The sequence below is a fragment of the Alligator mississippiensis genome, chromosome 9, assembly GCF_030867095.1.
Source record: "Alligator mississippiensis isolate rAllMis1 chromosome 9, rAllMis1, whole genome shotgun sequence".
Lineage (NCBI taxonomy): Eukaryota > Metazoa > Chordata > Crocodylia > Alligatoridae > Alligator > Alligator mississippiensis.
This window is the reverse complement of record NC_081832.1, coordinates 73,128,444-73,151,174: the sequence shown is the minus strand read 5'-3', so window position 1 is coordinate 73,151,174 and position 22,731 is coordinate 73,128,444. Positions and strand designations below refer to the sequence as shown.

At 40.3% G+C, this 22,731-nt stretch overlaps 1 protein-coding gene across 9 annotated transcripts in view; it reads left to right on the top strand.

Moving 5' to 3' along the window:
• FAM13B (family with sequence similarity 13 member B) overlaps window positions 1-22,731 on the top strand; it is an 81,078-nt gene that overhangs the window by 17,269 nt on the left and 41,078 nt on the right. For 4 of the 9 annotated variants that reach the window (XM_019478429.2, XM_019478427.2, XM_019478428.2 and 1 more), the window contains exons 1-7: window positions 6-95; window positions 7,366-7,498; window positions 15,153-15,319; window positions 16,592-16,782; window positions 17,327-17,539; window positions 21,270-21,447; window positions 21,925-22,069. In XM_019478429.2, coding sequence (XP_019333974.1) covers window positions 16,626-16,782; window positions 17,327-17,539; window positions 21,270-21,447; window positions 21,925-22,069 — 693 coding nt within the window. In that variant the 5' untranslated portion in view covers window positions 6-95; window positions 7,366-7,498; window positions 15,153-15,319; window positions 16,592-16,625. Of the gene's footprint in view, window positions 1-5; window positions 96-343; window positions 624-7,365; window positions 7,499-9,794; window positions 9,845-15,152; window positions 15,320-16,591; window positions 16,783-17,326; window positions 17,540-21,269; window positions 21,448-21,924; window positions 22,070-22,731 lie in introns of those variants that run through there. The other 5 variants (XM_059712880.1, XM_019478426.2, XM_059712881.1 and 2 more) reach the window with 5 other exon arrangements.

The window sequence follows — 22,731 nt, the reverse complement described above, 5'->3', positions numbered from 1 at the left end:
CGAAGCGCGGGTGCCGCAGGGGCCCGGGGCGGAGCGCGGAGCTGCTGCTGCCGGCGGCGCTGAGGACGGCGGGGAGGGAGAGTCACCCAGCAACGGTGAGGGGCGGCACTGCGCATGCGCCGGGGCTGAGGGGCGGCTCGGGCCTGCCAGGGGGTCCCCCCCTCCCCTTCCCTCCCCTCCCCCTTCTTTTCCCTGGCCTCTCTGCGACCCTAACAGGCTGCAGGGGGCCTGCACCCCGCCTTGCAGGGGGCAGCTGCGGTGGGGGCATGCTGGGGGGTCCAGACCCTTCAGGGGGTTACACCTGAGACCCCTCCCGCGTCCTCCCTTTTTTTTGCTCCCAAATCGCCGCTCCCGTCGCGCTGTCCTTCACCGGAGCCGTGAAGGGGCCGCGTTCGGTGCCCAAAACGAGGAGAAGTGGCGGTGTCCAGAAAAGCGGCGCGCCAGCTCCTCCTGCCCTGCGCTCCAGCTCCTCTCCCACGGAAAACGAAGGGAAACCCGACACATTAAAGCAGCCGGACTTCGTTTCTGAGCAGTGCTCGGGGAGGAGGCAGTTGCCGCTCGAACGTGCGCCCAGGTTTTCTTGGCAGGTCGAAAAAGTGTTTTTCTCACAAGCCCTCGAGAAGGTAAATCTCGGGAGGCAAGCTGGGACGGCGGGCCTTTTGCCAACGTGCCAGCGGTGCCTGCCGGTGCTTCGAAAGAAAAGCAAATAGCTGTATATCAGTTGGAGGGTGGAAAATTCAGGAATTGACCTGCTTTATATCTGGGCGACTGATAAATGACTCCAGTTTTTGTGTTCTTTGGATGTTTAAAAATGCATCCTAAACTCAGCGAGCAGTTGGGAGGTGCTTGGGCCCTTCGGTGAAGAATAAGGACGTCGGTAGGACAGGACCGAACCAAATCGGACCCTGCCGGGTTCTGTAAATGAAGGAAACACCAAGATTTTTCTGCCACCTAACTAGTTGGTCAAGTCTCTATATATGAATATTGACTACAGCCTTACTGCCTATACTTAATGCACCTCCCAACCCCCCAGTATAAGGGTGTGCTGTTCCCTGTTACGTCGGGTCCCTTTTTAACGTCATTTAGGGAGTGTACCTTTTACACTAAATTGTGAGCTCTCTGTGGCAGGGGCCATGTATGTTTTCTGTGTTTGCACATTGTGTAGTACCTTGGGGTCCTGGTTTGTGCCCTGGAAAACTGAATCCTACAATAATTAAAATAAATCCAAAGATTGGGTGTATGAACAGGTCTTCCTCGCTGATGCCTGGAAAATTTGCTCAGTCATGTTAAGAAGAACAATTAAATAGAGTCAGTGGTTTTTATAGCTGCTTCCAAGGAAGCCATCGGGGAAGAGCCCAGCAGATCTGGATGCCTTTTTTGTTTGGTCCTTGGGTGATAGCATCTAATTCCCATGTGCTCTAGAGAGGTTCATGTCTTAATAGCTCTGCCGCTCCATGTTCTGGTTTGGTTCTCTTCTGTTTTGTCTTATGTACGTTCTTATTTTTCTCTCGTAGGGCTTGAGCAACTTCCAGTTGCTCGTTAAATTAATGTGAAGTGACCTTCCGTTGTATGTGGTTTAATCTTTATGCAAACGGAAGATTCTGCAAATAGATTGGCCATTTTAATACATGTGCTGTCATACTTTTTGCTATAACAGCTTGGTTCCTGTGGGATTTGCTTCTGTTTGAATGTGTAAGCATTTAATCTGGAGTCGGATGCTGATAGCCCAGTAAGAGCAGTGCTTGCTTCTGAAGTTCGGAGGAAAGTGAGCGCAACCTACTGTGCTCTGGCTGGCCAGAAGTTTTCAAATTTGGACGTGTGAAGGAGCATGTCAGTATATTTTCCTGGAAAGGAGCTGTAGATGGAGGCAGAAGTGACATCCAAACAGAATTGCTTAAATTCAGCACACAGCGCCAAATAGGTTCTGCTGCCAGCTCACTGCACAGGCTGCTGAGATAAAACAGTTAGCTGTTAGCCCACCATTGAGTTACAAACTCCTTGAAAGGCTACTGTACACTGTATTGTGGAGCACAGTATCCTGAAGAGTAACACATGTACACGTACATGTGGTGTAATAATGAATATCTATTTTATGGTACAACAGGGTTTGTTATTTTATTAACACAACCAGAAAACAGTCTAGATACAGCAATGACAGGGTGCATTTTTAGCATTGCATTGCACCACCCACACGCTGAAAATAAAAGATGTATTCATTGTAACCAGCTTCTAGCTTACTTCTCTTTTTAGAACTGATCTACTCTGAGGTCCTAGGGAAATTAGCATGCAGTACAAACTGCGCAGAAAAATTAATCTGTGATTAAATTTGCGTAGATTCTCACAGACGATGTAAAAATCCAATCGGCTAAGATTCAAGTTCAATAACAGGTTAAGAATCCTGTTCGGAAACCTGAAACCAGTTCATGATTCTACTAAGACCTACTGGCTACGCTATGTTGCCACTTTGAAAGAAAGTGTAGAGAGAGAATTTGGAGGGCCTGTTAGAGAATGAAGCATTCACTTGGAAGCAGCCACAAAGCAGAGTTACCAAAAATTAGCTAATTTCTCATCAACTGAAATAGAATAGTTATTCTCAGTCAGAATTTGACTTCATGAGAACAGACATAAATCATTCAGCTGATCGCTTTTTAAAGTGGTGTACAACACCTCAACCCTCACCCTTTCACGTTTCCAAACAGCATTTCTGCATAGGAGCTGAGGGAAATGGCAGAGGGTTGGCGTACTTCTTTCTAAGATTTTCTTAAGAACATGCCTCATTCTTGAAACTAATAGCAGAGACCTCGCTGGATCTGTTCTGGGCATTTGTTTTAAGTAAAGTGCAGTGGAAGCAAGTAAATTGAATTTTAAATACGTGTTTTGCCGTGCCTCTACTGCCACAGTAGCAAAAATAATGAGGACCCAGTCCATGGACACAGTACACAGACAGAGCTCTATTTGAATTTATTAAGAATAAGATTTAAGACTAACTGTATGCACTGGTCATACTAATCACTTACTAAAAGCAATTGTAAAGATTTTTAACAGTGACCACTCTGTCTATAAGAACAGAATGTCATAGAGCCAGTAGGTTGAGTATTTACACCGTGATCTGCTCTCACAGAGCTCTCTGCAGGTGAAAGTATGAATGACAAGACAGTCTTCTACATACAGTATTAACATTTTGTTTTATGTGTTTGATTATATAAAATAATATTATTAAAGCAAAAGAAAATTAAACTCCCTGTGTTGATGGGTGTAGATAGCAGCATGTCCTTCCTTCTGCCGTTCCCCTAACCTCATGGCTGTGTGTTTGATTTGAGGGAATATTTGTCCTCTCCTTAAGTGTTGGATGTCACAATTAATTAGTGTCCATTCTCTCGTTGCTTTCAGCCTCCACTGCTTTAATCCCTTCAGGTCACTTCTGTTCTTTCTCCTGTGTATTTTATACCTTTGCAGTTTTGGTGATGTCTGCAAATTTGATTGTAGTTGAAGTTACACCAAGAAATGCTTGTCAGAGGAAGAGAGCTGTCATGTGGCTTCAGTTCCTTTTTGCATGCGCACCCTTTTCAAACACAGCTTTATTCTGTAGCTATGACTTTGGATTGTTACAGTCAAAAATTTGGAATTGTAGGACCATCTTTTGTTTTACTGGCATGTGGTCGTCCCCCTGACAGAAGCTGGCTGTCATAAGAGGAGAGGTACTTACCTGTGTTAGTCTGAAGTCAAGGTAGACTTGCACCTCCTAAAGCATGTGTTATGGATCCCTGATTGAGTTAGTCTGCCAGGTGCAAATTACTGTACCTTCTATTGTAAATGTGCCATGCTCTGTGTTTTGTGAAGGATTGAGTTTGGATGCGTGTATCTGTTCCCTTCTCTGAGAGGGGAAGTAGAAGGCCAAACAAAAATCTTTGTAATAGGATATCTTAATTTATTATAAATAAGTGCATTATATATTTATAATATGCTTTTTTAGATATTTGTGTAAAGTAACTTGAATTCTGAACAGAAGTCAGTCTTGGCAGTAACACTTGCTAAGCAGCTTTGTTTTCAGAATGTGAAGTTCTCAGACTAAATAGTTTTACTGAACTTTTCTTCCTGTTCAAATGAGTTGTTGTATCATTGTACTTTTCAAAATGCGAGAACATTTATTAGTTCTATTTTTTTTATCTGATGGGGTGGCAAGTACAACGGCTTGTTTGATGGAGTGCAATTTTACATTGTAGAGCAAGGAAGACAAATATAATTAACTTACATAAAATACAAAAGACTTATTTGTTATGTAGTGACTTTTTATGAATAAGATGGGATCTGTGCTAGCAGTAAGTTCCTTTTATAATTCTGCACATGAGTGTTGGTAGAAGCAGCTGAGGGAGAGAACCTGGTACAGTTCGGTGATGGGTGTACAGCAGCGAGCAAACAACCACTTTTGTTTTCTGTTATGTTTGGTGGTTTCATTTAATTCAGATTCATTGCTAAAATAAAATGAAATAGGGATGTTGCTTTAAGTTGATTAAAGGCTATTCATTTTGGGGAGTTGAGCTAGTAAGTGAATATAAAATAGTATCTTTTAATACACTTATGTATAGAGTGTAGATCTTTCACTTTTTTTCTTTTTGCTTGGTCTTTACAAGTCTTTAAAGAGATTGCAGTATTTTATCAGTGTACTGTTTCTAAATGGAATGACTAACACTGTATAGGATATATATGTATATTTAAATTTGTGTTTGGGTATCTTATTACGTTTACAAATGTGATATACACCTGAACATTATTTAATACTTTTTTCTGTGCATCTGTTATAAGCAATACTTATCCCTGTTGATAGTCATTAGATACTGTACCTTTAAGGGTCTGTACCACATTTTTTTTAATATGTGAAGAAAATGGAGTACAGATTCATCCTCTTGAAATAAAATGACTGGTGAGTAAATTTGTGAGGAGGAGGAAAAAACTGTATTATAAAAATAATTGTTATAGGTTACTAATCATTATATGGCCTTCCTTTGTTTAGAATTAATTTTGAGGACATGGGATAACACTGCATAACACATTGTTTTTACCCCCCTCCCCCAAACCAAAAAGATTGACCAGTTGTTGTCTTCTGTGATATTTATTCCTTAGTAATGGCATACGGGTCAGTTTAATCCCTTTTAATATGCAAGATTTAATTCTTGGAGTAATGGTTTATTTCTGATAAGTACAGATGTGTTTATTATTATTTGCCTACATTTCTTTTGTCATATTGCTAGGAGCGTATCTTCTGAGCATGTAGGGAAGAACTCCATCAGTGGGAGATAATCTAATATTTTTAGTTCAGCAGATATCTGGTGTTTTGTATGTGTATACATACCCAGTTACAGAAAGAACCAGTGTGGTGTACATACTTCTCTTGATACTGGACAAAATTGCTAAGGCTTGTTTCCTTACAGCCAGTGTATTCCAGTTTAATTAATTGGGGGAAGATGTCTGATGATAATCATGTTTAGAGCTTAGAGGAAAAATAAATATTAGTGTGTATGTGTGCATGTGGTTTAAAAAGGCATTTAAGGTAACTGAACTGGAAGATGGGTTCAAACTCTCTATATTAGAGTTTGTACTTGTTTAAAATATCACAAACTTTATCAGAAATCCATTCTTAGACCAGGCTGGTAGGTATAAACTATAACGGGGTTCAAAGTGTCACTTGAAATCAATCCAGCCAGACAGACTTTTCAACTAAAGTGACTTAATTTACTGTTTGTTTTGTCTTGATTTATGTCAGGTTTCAAGAAACATTATTTAAATATCTTTTAAAAAAAATTTAATCTATTCTTGTCTTGCGTTTTGTACTTTTAAAGAAAAGATAATTCTCCTTGGTTGAAACTATCATTAAGAAATGTTGCTTGGCACATAAATTTAACCGTTGGTATTACATTTGTTCCTTTTTGCTAACCAAGGTAATAACTACCCTGTTTATAGTTATTCAAGCAGTTACACAGGTTAACATGTACAGTATAACCTCATAAATCTGAATATAAAAAAAAATCCAGAATTCTCAAAAATCTGGAGTAGCAGCGGCCGGTCCCAGAGCAGCAGAAGGGTAAGTTTGCACATGGTGGCTGCCGCCTCCATCCACCACCCCGTGCCGCTGCTCCGGTTTAAAAAATCTGGAATTTTCAAATTTCCAGCAGCTGCTCGGTCACAAGCATGCCGGATTTATGAGGTTATACTGTATTTTATTCAGATTCCTAACTTCTCTGTTTTTTCCACTACTCCTAGAAATGTACTGTTAACCACTTTCTATTCAGTAGACTTTTTTTTTCCTTGTGATTTCTGTCACATTACTTTTTTTTTAATTCTAAGGCAACCTCTCTCACTTATTTCCTCCATTTAGTCTAATTTATTGATTGCTAGCTAAACAGCCTTTACCCAAATTACTTGCAGAGTCTTTTTGCACAACAAAAAATGAGACTTGCATTTGCTAAAAATGTAAATACTAATCCATTGGAAAGACAGAAAATGATACAGGTACTTAATGCAGTCCCTGATACTGGGCATACTTGGAAATCTTAGGCTAACCGTAATAGAGCAGCTTTGTCTACTGGTGGTCTGTGAAGGCTTAGTATGCAGCCCATGGGCTCCCAACCCAGCTGCCACACTCTCCCAGAGTTGCTCCTGCCCTGGCAGTCGAAACTGGGTGGGTATGCAGCTGGAGCACTTGCAGCAAAAAAGGGAGCTGGGCTATCTGTGCTGCAGGTGGGTAGTGTGTGTGGCCAGGGAAAGAGGGAGGGTGCTCTGCATGCAGCAGGGATGAGCCAGGCTGTCTGTGCTGGACAGGGAAGGGGAAGCTATTTAGATGGTGATTGTGGTTGGGAGACTCGGAGCTGGGCTGTGCGTGGGTGGAGGGGTGGTGGAGAGCCTGTGTGATGCAAGAGACCTGGGGAGTGCCTGTCTGCCCCCTGCATTGTGAAGCCCCTGGCTGCCTGAGAGTTGGACAGCCCAGTGTTAGAGGTACATAACAAAAAAGGAGCACCCCTTTAACTTGTTAAAACTTGAGATGTAGGGGAATCAAAGATGGTGTATCTTTAATGATTTAAAGTTTGAGCCTTAAATATTTAATAATTTCCAATTTAAGCAAGTTTAGTTTCTTATAAAATATTTATATAAAATCTGTATTTTGGGTTTTCAAAACATAGATAATTTGTATTCATGCTTAAGTGTATTGTGTGTTGCATTCACCCACATAGTTAAATTGTCCATAGGAAATACTGTGTGTAAACTGTTACAGTCCCATAAGTAAATATAACTTGCTGTCCTTCATTCTACAGTTGAGAAAATTGAAATATTTTTATGCACTCTAACATTATGCACCTTTTTTAATTCTAGCTGTTTTGTAGGAGTGCACCGATAGAGATTTTGGGGGGTGATACCCATAGCCGATTTTTAAGGAGGCATATCATCTGATACTGATCCGATTTCTGATACACAGCCCAGCAGCTTGAAGAGTTGTGTGCAGCTGGTAAGTCTGTTGTGGTGGAAGGGGAGGGGGGAGGGAAGGGGCATGTGGGAGGGAGATCAAGGCCCCTGCAGTGAGGGAGGAGTGGGGCAGGCGCTGCCCAGCTGGGGTGGGACATGGGACGGAGCCACGGCTTTTCTGAGGGGTGCAGGGTGTGGGGTGGCTCCTGCCTGTGTGCATCCCGGGAGGGCACGGGAGGGGACATGTGGGGCTGTGCTGGGCTCTTCCTGGTGTGTGGGGGAGGGGGTTTGGGCTAGAGCTGTGCTTGGGACGGGCATGGGCAGCAGCGGTGCTGGGAAGGGGGTTACGGGGGGGGGAGGGGGATGACGACTACGGTGAATTTTGGTGTGGCTGTAGCCACCCTCCTCCTCTAATCTCCTTCCCAGTGCTGCCGCGCCCACCCAGAGCACAGCCCCATCACAATGCCGCCGCCCCCCCCCCACACACACCAGGAAGAACCCTGCATAACCCCAGCCCACAGCTGCAGCCCAGCCCACCTCGCACAGATCCAAGGGCATACCCCCCCCTTCCCCCCCATACCCTCCCGGGGTGTGCACAGCAGCGGGAGCTGCTCCCCCCCCCCCCCGACAAGCCACCACTCCGTCCCATGCCCTGCCTCAGCCCCTGCCCCACTCCTTCCTCACTGTGGCGGGGGCCTTAATCTGCCCTTCCACGCCCCTTCCCTCCCACCACAACTGACTTACTAGCTGCACGCAGCTCTTCAAGCTGCTGGGCTGTGCTTCTCACTGCCTGTGTGCTGCGCTGCAGCTGCGCTCATGCATGGGGAATTTATCGGCCAAATTGTCAGCCTCAGTGGCTGATTTTTCCAATGCAGCAAGTTTTCTTTATATTGGTACTGGTCCGATATCCGAGTGATGTATTGGTGAACCTCTACTGTTTTCTATTTAGTCATTAGTTTGAGCATTGAAGAATATGACTTGTTCAGAAGGAACTGAATTAAGTCAGCAAAAATAAAAACTTGAATTTAAAGTGTACTGCTTTTGGGGGTTGTCAGATGGCTTGGGAAACTTTACTTCCCACTCTTTCATATCTGGGTTTTACTTGTATGGTGTGTAAGAGCACATGCTGTTGTTGGGGTTAGGAGATAATACCTAAGTATGAGAGGCTGCTTAAAAACAGAGTAAAATTGCGGTCTTTTATTCCCATCTGCTTGAACTCAGGATTACTTTTTTCTTATAGATTTCACTTAAATCCCTCAAACTCTTTTGTTTCATTTGCCATTTGTTTCTGCCTTTTTTTTTTCTAACTGCTGCCTCTTCATTCGGTGTATTTGCTGTGAAAGTAGTAGAGCGGTGAGACCGCTCTGTTTTTTAAGTTGTCACCTCATTTATAAATTGGCCAGTATGATAAAAAAAATAACCAAAACCAGGGTTACAGTGCTGTAAAAATCTCCTAGATACTGATAGTTTGTTCTGTGCTTTGCTTCAGCAGCATTTCATTTGTGGGTGTAAAATATTTGTTGGTTGCCAAGATAAGCAAATGCCATTAAGATTACAAAAGCAAGACTTGTGATGCTGTTTCCATAGAAGACCTTGTGAAGTACTTGTTTGCCTCAAAAAGGAATACAGTATTAATGGTTGTCTTAGATAAGAGATGTAACATTTTAAAATGCAAAATGAAACCCACCTTTTCACCCTAACAAGTCTACATATTGAAGTCCATATGATATTGCATGCGATGTACGCACTTTTACAGACTAAGTGAATATCTACCCTGCCTTCTGACTGACTTCAGACTCACGTGGCTAACTATCTCTCTCTTTACTAGTTTTAGGCCGGATACAGCAATATTCATCCTATCATTACCCTTTATTCTAGAACCCTTCATTATGAGTAATTAAGATTTATAGAATTCAATAGGAACTTCTGGATGATCTATGGAAACATTCTCCCTGTATTTAAGATATTTTTCTAGAACTGGCAATGGGAAGAAAGAATTCAAGCTTTTCTTAGTAAAATGCAACTGTCAGTTTATAACTATTGTCATGTTGAAATATTTCTCCTTTTGCATTCTGAGAAGAGGGATGTATTTTATTTTAAATATGGTTTGTTGGATGGCATGAAATTTGGGAATCTTGTCTACCCTTGATCTACACTGGCTTTCCCATTGTTAGTGGAAAGTTGGCAAAAAAAAAAAAAAATCTGCATAATAGCAACCTGTTTTGTTGTTTTATTACTCTTTGGTAATCACTTCCTGGGAAAAATGTAATTTTTAATAATGCAACTCTTTTTCCCATTGGATTCACTGTTCTCCTTTCTTCCTTCTTTCCTTCATTCAGCTTCCAATTTCCTTACCCTACTGGGAAAAAAGATCACAAACAAAATACAGGTATTTTGAAGTATTATTAGCCCTTACTGCTAGTCCCTGTTTGGAAGGCAAGGGGGGTGGTTTGTGTGGGTCATTGACTCTGTCAACAGTCTGAAGACTACCTTGGTTTATTCTCTGTTTGTTAGATAATTTTTTGCAATTGCAAGGGTGACAGTGCTTTTAAAACTTAAATTTGGGTTGAAGAGTCTAAATAACACAACCCACATGGAGAGAAAGCTGGTCTGATTGATGTATTTATGGGATATGGATGTTTTGCATTTGGGATTTTCATATGTGCTTTACAATTTTCCATGCTAGGAACTTTGTGCTCTAATTCCAGTTTTGAATGAATAATTTTCTAAGAAGTTTGAAAAAGAAATGAGAGTAGCAAGATTCTTATGCCCAATTGGACTGATTATGTAATAGGAAATACAGTTCTCTAGACAGCTGTTGGCTCTGATCATCCATCACCCTCATGTTGAAGAGATGCAGTGCCTATGGCATGTGAGCTATTCACGGTCTTGATTTGCTACAATACTCTGGAAGATGGGCAGCATCTGATAGCATGGCTCTGTAAAACTGGATGGCTCATCTTCATTTTTAGACTTTGTAGAAAATAGCAGGTGCTGATTTATGATTTTTTTTAACTTGAGTAAACATAACAGCAATTAAAAGTTAGTAGATACCAGTTTTTTAATTTATTCTCCACCTTTAGGTAAGTTTACTTTAAAGTGGTAGGAAGTGAGAAACTGAATGGAGGGAGTAATGAAAACCATAATTCCTAAGTAAAACTAACTTTGCTAGGAGTTGCTAAATAGCAATGCAGAAGAGATTTGTGCTCATCTCAAGCAGATTTGGCTATTTTTTGATTTCCCAATGTTTAATTGGATAAAACAGTCTGGCTGAAGTGTAAGAGTAGAACCTGGATCTATTTGGAAGGGTTGTTTTCAAATGCAAGTCCTGTCCTAGGCATTGCAGCAGCTTTATTCAGGAGCAACTTATGTTTTGTCTCTGGTTCCCAAAAATAGCAGCATTTTAATAAACATCCCATGTGAGTATAAATTTGATAAGATTCTTGCAGCTCTGTTTTACGTTAATATTTCCTTTTACTGTATCTCAAAATAGGCAGTTTTAAGAAATGATTGCTCCTGGTGGCTCTTTTCAGTTAAGTATTTGAGAGAGAAGCGTGCTATGACAAATTAGAAAATTCTTTCATGACTATTGGAAGCCTTGTGGTTGTTTGTCCAACAAAGCACCCCAGCAAAACTGGATGCTGTTGCATTTCTATAGACTTCACAGCGCAAGTTTTAAGGGAAGATTTGAAGGGGGTTAATTCAGTAGTTTTGCAGATATTTATAGGGAAATGCATGGAAGAAAGCATAAAGGTGCTTATTTTTAAAACTCAGTGAGTGGGTGGTGGAACCTGGCATCATGGGCTAATTAGGAATGGGAATTGGCATTTTGATCATGAATAGGAGGAGATAGATGGGATGAAGTTAGGCTGTGGAAGTGATATTGAGCAGTCATGTTTGTGATGCACAGGGAAGAGCCCTGAGGATATAAAAGCAGGTGAAATGGTCATAGTGACAGCCAAAGACACTGACTTTTGCAGCATGGGGCAAGTTTGTCCCCATTTGTCAAGGTCTGAAATGGATGTTGCAGTAATGTGAGATGTGAAATGACAAGCACGTGGACAAGAGTTTTAGCAGTTTGGATAGAGAGCATCCTAAATTCCCTTTCTTTGTTAGTGTCTTAAAATTAAGGGGCTGAGTTTCTTTTCTAGTATTAAAAGGTTAAGGGTTTAGCTGTATAAAATGGAAAGTTGTAAAACTAAGTTATGAGAGTTGGGTGTATGAAGTCTAGCATGAAATCATAGTAGGATTTAGCATACAGGTTGGTTAGGCTTAAACTTTAATGAGCTGGGTTCTGGAAAAGTAAAAAAGTGGGCGAAAGTATGTCTGGCTCTAAGGGCACAAACAACAAAACTATAGGCCTGTATTTAATGGACTGGAGAGATGATTATTCTGCTTTTACAGAATTGCAGTCTCTTTTATTTTGGACAATGTGTGCTTGTGTTTTGAGGAATGTTCAGATAAATGGAATTGCATATTATGTGTTTTGTTTTGTATCATTTTTGTGACCCCTTTCACTGGGTTTTTCAGGTTTTAAGGGTTTTTTTTAAGTGGATATTTTTATGGTTGGGGAAAATCATAATTTAGCTTTTAAAAATATTTTCATTGTGCCTATTAAACACAACTGTTACACAGAACTTAGCTTCAGTTGAATGTGGTTATTTCTTTTCAGGGTAAGCATTCTACATTAAAGGGATTGTTTTGCATTTGCTAAAAGCTTAAAAAGTGAAAATACAGGTGCAAATACTCACCAGACCATGTTATTCCCTTATGGCTTTGGGACAGATACTGTTTCTTTAATTCTCTGATTGAAACTTTTTTTTTATAGGAATCTATATACTTAATATGAAAAACAAATAATAAACATTCAGACCTGCAACATAGTTTCCCTTAATGTCCAGAAAGGACCCTTAAATTCTCTAGCCCAGCTTCCTTTGCATTGCAGATTACTAAGCTTTCCCCAGGTACAGCTGTACTGAATCCAATAGGCTGAGTTAAACTAAAGCATTTAGTCATTTGAGGAGTTCAAACCGTTGTCTAATGCAGACAGAGAACAGGTGTAACTGAAGTGTTAATACTGTCCAGGATCTCTGAAGAAAGCTTTACAGGGAATTGATTAGGTGAAACCTGCGCAGATGATCCTGGCAGGTTATCTAGGATGCTGAAGGAGACACCAATCTGTACTTGTGGGATAATTCCTCCCTGACCCTAAATCTCAGTCACATTGACCGTGAGCAAGTGAACAAGGTGCCCCAGCCAAGCATCTAGGAAAGAGGATTCTCTTTACTAACTTGGAGCACCAGTTCTGCTTCCATTTCCCCCACGTTTGGATGTTTTGTAATTAAAATAAAGATAAAGTGTGCACTTGGTAAAGGGTCATTTTGTCTATTCCTTGTGTGAAAAAGCATAGCCGAACTTTGAGTTGGAGTTCACAGATATGTGCAGCTTTCATCTAGTGCTGCCTGTTTGTCTTCAGATACTTACTGATTAGTAAGACAAGGACAAGGTTTTTTGGTAAATGTGGCATCTTTTATTAGACCAATTAAATAGTTGGAGATATTGTCCTTTGCAAACTTTTGGGCACAAACACCCTTCTTTAGGCATGGGCAGAGTCTGCTGGTGCAAAGGATGATTTTTTCAACTGTTTAGTTGGCTTAATAAAAGATGCTGCATTTACCCAAAGAACCTTGTCTGCCTATGTCCTTGGACCAACACAGCTACAACGAACATCCCCAAAACATACTGATTAGTAATGAGTAGGCCTGTTTTCCCTGGTGAATAAAGGGTTGAAACTATTGTTTTGGCAGAGCTAACCTGTTATTGAAAACTCAAGGTGGACCTTGAGTTTTCAAAACAGGTCCAATATGGGACCAAATACATTGGTCCCATATTGGATCGACACCAATATAAGGAAAATCAACTGAATCGGCTTTTTTTTGGATGATGTGGCTTTTAATGCCCTGATAAATGCCTGTGCATGTGCACAGCTGCAGTGCAGCACGCAAGCGGCCAGAAGCGCAGCGTGGAGAGCAACCAGGTCCGGCTGGTAAGGGAAGGGGGGGTGTACAGCTTGAGGCCCCTGCGGTGAGGGAGGAGCGGGGCAGAGGCAGGCGCTGCCCAGCCAGGACAGAATGGAGCCAGGAGCCGCTTGTTCATGGTGGGGAGGGGGAGGGTGCTTCCCGCAGCTAGGTGCACCCCGGGAGGGCATGGGGGCATGTGCCCCTGGATCTGTGTGGGGCGAAGGTGGGCTGCCTCTGCAGGCTCTGCTGCGCTCCACCTCGGCTGTGCAGCGCTTGCCTCTGCCCCAGCCCCACTCCCTCCCTCCCTCCCTCCCTCACTGTTGGGGCCTCGATCTGCTGCCGCCCCCCCTCCGTTCTTTTCCACCCCGCTTTCCCCATAACAGACTTACCAGCTGAACCCAGCTGCTTTCCACACTGCCCAGCTACATATTGGAATTGGATTGGTATCAGCTGATATGGCTTGTTAAAAATCGGCCATTGGTATTGGCTCAAAAATTCTCTTTGGTGCACCCCTATTAAAAAAACATTCCCTTTTCTTCTCTAATTTAGAAAACAACCTACTGATTTTAAATAGATACTTAACTTCCTTAAGTTGCAGGTGGGTCCAGTGACTCTGCTGCTTCTCATAGCTTTGCCAAACAGGAGTAGAATAAAATTAACAGCTTGTTGGTTTTGCTATTAAGAGTCAAGTCAAAATCAAGTTACTTAGGTAAGCTGAATGAGGAAGAAGACTTTCATCATCTGAACAGCTCAGAATTTTTGTAGATGGTGGGAAGGGAGGGGTGGGAGCCATGGGAGAAGGAAGAACAGGAAATACTGTTCCTCTTCTTGAAACAGGAGGAATCTGGGACCTAAAGTGTCTAGCATTCTAGCCAGACATTGATATGAAAGATGGATTTCCTAACTATAGTACAAAACCTCTCATTTCCAAGCTGCTTGCAGGGTCAGCTTGATGCCCTAATAAGGGTACTGCTCTCATACCTGGGGAGCCTCTGCCATGTACCTCCTATTTTTTATATTTACTTTTGCCTTTAGTCTTTCAGTATATATCTGATAAACTGTCATTTTGGCTCTCTGAAATGTTCATTGTGTCTGTTATGTCTTTGACTGTTTTAATTGTATTATGAATTTACCCTAACTCCATTATGCCAGGCTCTATTTACTCTGGTCAGTAAATGGAATGGTTTATTCCAGAAGAGTGTCCACATGGGAAATTATTTTAGAATAGTCTTTCTAGAACGGTTCTAGAGATCAGTTTCTTCATCTAGGCAAGGCATAGCTTTAACTAAAGGACATTTCAAATATCTGGGATCCTTTAAAAAAAAAAGTTTAACGTGATGCATGAATTAGCTTGTGGCATTAGCATGTATTTGTATGTTAGTGTGATAAAAATGGGTTAGCTTTTGTTCTTGATGTCTGGCAATGATGAAGATTAATATGACACATGATTTAAGGTCAGAACAACAGTTGTGCGAGCAAGCGGTTCATGCCTGTCTAAATTACTACATGAACCAAGCTGGTGGCGTCGCTGTGCTCTGATGTTTAATGTACCAAGACAAATCCAAGTAAAACAGGACTGAGAGTCCTTTAAAATCTCTTATAAGTAGATTTGTCATTTAATTCCTTAAATGTAAATGTTTAAAGCATTAACATCTTAAAATGTTTTCTCTATTTTAGATTAACTGCTGAAGTACTGATCGAGTTCTGCTCTTCTTCAATGAGGAACTACAGGCTGATCTTCTGCCATAATCTTAAACAACCATAAATGACAAAAAAATGCTTGGTCAGTGAGGGCAGCTGGCGCAGAAAACCTTTTTTAAACGTGGGTGTTTAAGTCCTCTGAGGTATGTCCCTTAAATGACTCGATTGGTTTTTTGAAAAATGATGTGGCTCGATTCCAGTCTGCCTGATCTTGCAGGCAATAACTTGACAGTTGAGCAGAGACTGGAAGATTAAAGAGAGGATTAATTTTATCACTTGCAAGTCATATTTTTATTAATTGTTTAAAAAAAAATGATTCCTACAGTATTTAAAACATGCACATAAATGGGCATGCTACTCTCTGTAGGGGCACTGTTTTCCTTTCACTAGTATTTGCTCAAAAGAGGGCAGCTTCTTCTGTTATATCATAATTTTGCTTTAGCATTGTCAGCTTAATAATACGTACCTATTCTGAATCTTTCCCCAGTAATCTTTAGTATATTTTTGAGATGCCAGTATTGATCTGTGATTTTACTAAAAAGCTGCATCAGCAACTGCTTGCTGATGAGGTATTTCTCTTTTCCATAGTATGAAGTATATTGCCTTGCAAATATTCTCAAACAGCTGTGCTATAAATTAAGGAAAGATCTACAAGCAGTTCCTGGATTGCTAGCATACGGTCATTAGTCAGTCTTGGAGACTCAGGTCATTATTATGGGAAAGAACATTTCAGTACAAAGAGTTTGAAGTTGATGGGCATTCTATGGTTACTTCGACACTGGCTTGAAAACTGAAAGGTCTTTTTCAAAACCACAGTTTTGGTTGCAGAGTCCCAGAGCTGCTCAAAATTCTGGTGGCCTTGGAGTTGTACAACACCAGACAGTTTTTCATGCAGCTTCATCTTGAATAGATAAGTTGTCAGAACAAAACTATGCTTGGCAGCTTGGTACTTAGATTTGCACTCTAATCACAGAAAATTCTCCTGAGCTGGGTTTTTTAAGTCCTACTAGTATCAGAAATCAAGTAGAAAAAATGTTACTCCAAAACGTCAGTTGAAGCAGTAATTAACCTTTTCCTGAATACTCCTTTGCCACTACACAGCATCTAATGAAGTAAGCCTACTGCTTACAAAAGCTTATGCTATACAGTTCTGATTTAGTTAATATATAAGGTGCAAATCTACTTTGCTTCTGCTACGTTGACATTGTATGTGGAATAATAATTTCCACTGTTCACATAGTTTTGATGAATTTAGATCAATAATTCCATGGAAAAACGGTCCTCTCATGACCTGTCAGAAGTTGGAAAATATTTAAATGCTAATGAACATGCGTACGTGGAAAGCAGGGTATCTCATTTTCTGAGTTGTGTGCACTTTAACCATTGTCTTAGTTTTAATTCTGTTCATTTGACAGAAGAGACAGCTTTGATTTTTGGCTGCAAAAAGATATGAGGAAGAGTTCCTCCCCTTCCTTGAGTAACTGCAACTCTGTTCTTGCTAACAAAATATTTGGAATTCCACTTGATGAGCTGCAGCAGGAAGGGCAACCAGACAATGAGGTTCCGTTCATAGTCCGCCACGTGGTGGACTATATTGAGGAACATGGTATGTATTTCTGTGTTGTAAGTGAGATGTTTTGTCCCAATTGGTTTCAAGCAGTATAACAATCCTATTTCTATTATTTCTTTGAGCAACTATTGGGATTTCATGGGCCAAAAATCTTTTCTTTCTGCTAATCCAATCATAGCACTTGCCAGTATAGGGTGATGCCTATGAAATCTTGTGCGTCGGAACCAGTTAGTCTTAAGGTGCCACCTACCCCATCTTCTGCCTTGTATGTGTTGCACTTCTGTTCTTCACTTGATTGAATTCATGGGATTTAGAGAGGATAGCCAGCCAGCCACGGTACTTTGGGGGAAATTGTGTATTTTGAGGCTGAAGAATGTTTACTTGGCTATTAGGTTTATAAATTGGATATAAGAATATGCTTTGATTGGAGGGGGGGCAAATTTCAGAGATGTGAATTACTTGCTTTGTAGTTGCCTGGTAAAAGTGCTGAGTCTCCAGCTATCTGCAATATTTCATTTAAAAAAATGGATAAATGACATTTCAGATAAAATTTTATTTTTGCAACTTGCTATTAACTTAGGAGGTCTGGAACAAGAAGGACTTTTTCAAGTCAATGGGAATGCTGAAACAGTGGAGTGGCTTCGGCAAAGATACGATAATGGAGAAGATGTGGACCTGGTTAAAGAAGCAGATGTACCCTCAGCTATTAGCCTTCTTAGATTTTTTCTTCAAGAACTTCCAGAACCGGTTATCCCAGGCAGTTTGCATATACACTTGATGCAACTTTCTCAAGGTAATGAGAACTATTTTGCATGGGGGTTAAGTGACAACAACTGGTTTTAAGGCCCCACTAATTAAAGAAGTTTAAGTGACTCAGGATTTCTTTGGTGTTCCATGTAACCATGTGGTCATCATGAGACATTTGTTTTGAATGCAGTTTGCTCTTCCTTGTACAAGATTCAAAATAGCCAGGCTCTGTTCAGGATATTTCCACATTCACCTTATTTCAGGCTCTCTGATTCTGTAAATGGATTTTGGGGCAGTGGACAGGGGCAGTGGATCCAACCTTGAATATTCTAATTTCCCACTCAGTGATGATGAACTGAGAATTGTTATGGAAGTCCCTTTTTTCTCTGCACTGTCCTTCCCACCAGTTGCACATGGTCCATCTGTTCATGGCTCAGGAATATTGCAGGGTTTCAGTGGCAACAGAAAAGAGGACCTAAAGCAGACCCTCTTCAAGTGTGACTTTTGTTATGCCTTTCTAGCATATTTTTCAGTTATACCTCATTCCCATAGGAAGTTGTGGTCAGCCTGTTGCTGCTGTTTTTTGGGGTTTTTTTTTATTCCTGTCTACTGTAGAACCCCTTCTGTTCAGACTTCCACCCTATGTTGACATACCAGTTAATTCACAAATTTTGTCTATATGTATCCACTCTCCTGGGTCTTTTGGCCTCTGCTGTGTTGTGTAGTGTTGGAGTTAATTCATAACTTGACTAGTAAAAACTTTTGTCTTGCAGCACTACCGTTAGTAACGCATTGTGCGTTCCTCAAAGGGTATGTAGACATCAATGTACCACACCTTGTAACATAACTGGTAATTTCTTTAGTTCTCAGTGGCATCAACTGGAGCATGAAATTTGTTTCTCACTGTGTCCCTTAGTCATTCTTTTATAGTATTTGGGTTTTTTTGCTTCTGTCCAGTTAAGTTTGCTGTGACAAGAATATTTTTCAGAGTTAGTGGTTATGGCTGTGAAGGCTGTAGTCAGTTTTTATCATGACCAAAGTGGGTTAGTGCAAGCTTTCCCATGTTGCTGTACTGTAAAACCTCAACAGCTGACTTGGAGGGGCCTGTCTTTTGAGGGAGGTCTAGAAAGGTGGTTCAATTTCCTTTTCTCCACCCTGCACTTTCAGTGAAACTTTAAACATGGAGGGGCTGTTGAATAGCAGCTGAGGACCAGCTGATTTTATGCATAATGCTAAGTTGCCTTGGGTGGTAACTAGTGACTTAGGATAACTTTGGTGGTTGTCTAAAAGATGAGACTTTGTGTACAAATATTTGAAAAAACATCCCAAATTTAGAAATAGACCAGTACATTAATAGACATTTTATTTGATATGTAATATGGCCACTGCTTTAACTCATTGTTTCTGAGTTCAAGAGATCTAGCTAGCTAACTATGAATCAAATATTCTGGAAGAATTGGAGATCAAGTTCTTATTTTTTTCCTTGCAAAAAATGCTTCATAACATTTAGGTGCTTAAAGGGAAAGAATCATGAGGATAAGGAGAGCCTTAGTTTCTCACAGTTATGCCCCCAAGCTTGGGAATTTACTTGATTATGCTGTCATAACGATGAATTTATCATGCAACATGCAAAACTGCAGTGCGGATCTCTGCTTTTTCCTCTTGGAACAGATGATTGTGGAAAGATTTGTTACCCAAGTTGTGTGGGAAAACGGTTGATTTTTCAAAAGGCATAATTACCATCCCTATATGTCTTATCCTTCTCTGTTTCCCATGTCCTTCATAATTTGCTTTTGTGTGTGTGTGTGTTGGCACAGAATTTTTGTACTTGGTTTATTGGATTCTTATATACACTCATAAGAACATGTAACTTCTATTTTTAAAAAGAGAAGTTGAGCAGTTTCACAAAGCTTTTAATGTGCATATTACGTTTTCCTTACTAAAACATAGCATTTAACTAGGATGGTTTCCTCCTCTTTGGGTCTATGGCTTGTGACAATTTTTTTATGCTTAATTTAATGGAGCCATGTTATCTTGGTTTCCAGGAATGCAGATCAGTTCCAGTTTAGGAGAAGGATATTATTGGCAAGTGCTAGTGTTTTTAGATGCACGTTTTTTCTGTAGCATTGTTCCTCTTCCGCTGGTTCTCTGTGCAGCTTAGGCTTTAGTTTACACAGCTATATTTTAGTTGCACAGCTTGCAGTTATATAACAAGGTGTGGCATATATACCCTTCAAGGCTCGTTCTGTGCAGGCCTAATGGTGGTTCCTCGAAGGCAAGTGATTTTACTAATTGAAGTGTGAATTTGACCCTGGTGCCATAGGCCTTGTGTCCCAGAAGTGTGTATCCATGGACTACATTCAAAGGACTTCATTTACAGATAAGTACTTTCTTACTTTAGGTCTCTGTTTTTAGAATCTAGACTTAAGACAAACTGGTAAAGACAGGCAGAAGTGTTGTTTTGTCTGTCTGTCTCTTTTTAAGGGCAAAGATTGATTTTTTTTTTTGGGGGGGGAGGAAGTGTTTGAATTTTTTTGGCTTGTTCTCCCCCCCCCCCACTTATCTAGTGTGATGCTGATTGTATAGTAAAAGATTGTATTAGCACTTTATTGAGCTTTCTGTGTATTAATGCAACAGTGAGATGACTTGTTCCTCTATATCCTGTTGCATATGGATTCAAATGTAGCTATGCAAACTTTGAACCAAACAGAAAAACCTTTCAGGGCTGCTGGTTGGCATTACTGTACCTGTGTCTTCACACAGTAGTGCTTTCTGCCTCTACTTATTTGACTTTCGGGGTCAACATTCCCCCCTCTCTTTTGCCTTGTTACATGGTATTTATCAATTTCTAGATATTCTCTTTTTCCCTAGCTAGGATAGCAAAACCTTCAAGAGGTCATGGCAAGAAAGGTAGTGTCTTTCTCTGTCAGAGAGGCAAGGGAGACCTGATTGAAGTTATCTCCCTTTTTATTCCTGTTCTTTTTGACATTTCCTGTCTGTAAATGGGGCTTCCTTGAGAAGCATGAATGTGGAATCCCTTCCAACCTGTATGTCTGGAATACTGATAATTTAATAAGTTGCTAGAGTTCATTGTGGCTTTTGAAAGTTATATTCTCTTATATCTGATTGAAATCCTCCACAAATATTTTCAAGTACGAGGAGCACAACTGAAGAAAGAAGGCTAGCTCTTGTGCTATGGAGGTGTGCAGCTGTGTTTAGGGATTTGTGGAGAAATACTTGAGAAGCTGGTAGTTGGACTTGCTAGGTAGAGTGTCTTACTCAGCAGAAGAGAAACTGTTGGTATAGATTATACATACTTTGCAGAAATCCATTTTGCAGCAAGGCAAAGTCAGCTGACAGCACCACACAACCGTATGGCTGGTTTAGTCTTTGGCATCGTTGGTGAAGAACAGTTGTACAGGAAAATATGAAAGTCATCCTGTTTCAGCAAGTGCAGAAAGGGGAGAATGGATCTGGAAACTGAAACAGGGCAGATGGGCGTAGCAACGAATGGGAAGATGTCAGTTGCTAATAAGGATCATAGTTTTACAAGTTCCTCCAGACTTGTGATTGATAGATTTTTTTTTTTCCCCCTCTCTTCATTTTTCCATGGCTGAACTAATAAAATCTTGAGACCTCCTTTGTCACCTGAAACTTCTCTTTGTACTTCAGAGATGAAGTGGTTTTGTTTTAGTCAAGAGTTGATAAATACAAGTAATATTAGATGTGCAGCATATGAGCTTTTTATATTAAAATCATTTTATTACATTTTACAGATTATAATAATGAAGATGAATTTGGAAGAAAGTTGCGGTTCCTCTTGCAGCAGCTTCCGCCTGTTAATTACAGTTTGTTAAAGTTTCTGTGTAGATTTTTAGCCAATGTAGCATCGCATCATGAAGAAATTTGGTCTGCAAGTTCGTTGGCTGCAGTCTTTGGCCCAGATGTCTTCCAGTAAGTTAGCTATACCAGTATGTGTACTTGTATGTGACTGACTGCATAATTATGTTCTAGCTGTATTTGTCAAAAGATGGCTTCTATATGGTGTAAGCATGCTGTTTAACACAATATAAAACATAACTTTGGAGGGGAGTTATTTATGTATTAATACTTCATTTGTGTTGTGGGGGAATACAATTTCTTGTTTACAGTACTTATTGTTACTTTATTTATAAAGTGTTTTAATTAGCCTAGTGTTTGTTCCTTTACTACTGGGGTGTAAACTATCCAAATCAAAGTTTTATAAGGCCCTTCTCCCTATGTAGTAATCTAAATGCAGTTGGTTGCAGTCATTCTTGTTTTGCGTTTTGAATAGAAATACATGTGGAAAAAAAAATGGCAAACTGGTATCTTTGATGATAAAAATATTCACAGGGTAATTGGGTGAATTCAAACTTTTAAAACTAAGATGGTATTGGAATCTTTTATTAGCATTTACACAGATGTGGAGGATCTGAAAGAACAAGAAATAGTTAGCAGAATAATGGCGGGACTTCTGGAGAACTACTATGAATTCTTTGAGAATGAGGAGGAAGAATTTTCATCTACTAATGATTTAAGTTCAATAACTGAGCAGGTGAGAGTTTTTGTTTCCTAGTCTGCTCCTGAAGGGAAAACTGGAATTATAACACAATTGGAACTAACATCACAATAATATATAGCCCGTGGGTTGTGGACATGTGCATTATCTCCTATAACGACACCGTTCCAAGTATTACTTATCTCTTTTAATAATAGATCCAAATCCAGGCTAAAGCAGATACCAACTACTATTCTGGTAGAACTGTTTTTAACAAGATTTTTTCCTAAAGTAATATTGACCAAAATGGATCGTTTCACTCATCCATCCTATTACTTGTTTCTTTAATTCACTCCATTAATGCTCACGCTTATTCGGTTTTCCTGAACAGAGCATACCCTGGAAAGAACATGCACTGGCATTTGTTGGGTCTATAGGGCAGCCGATTGAACGTGTGCACATGAACTTGAGAAACAGCCCAAAATAGTCATGTAGACATGATCCATTCATTATATGTACTGTAGAAATGGAAAACTCTTTATGAGTTGTGGACATGTGCACATGGTAATTTCTTTTCAGTGTGCAGAAGGTAGGAGGGATTTATTAAAAAAAAAAAAAGAAAAGAAAAAAGAAATGGTTAGAGTCAGTATAGTTCCAAGTAAAACTTAATCTCTTTAAAAGTATCCACCCATCATGATTTCCTACCAAGTTATAATTTG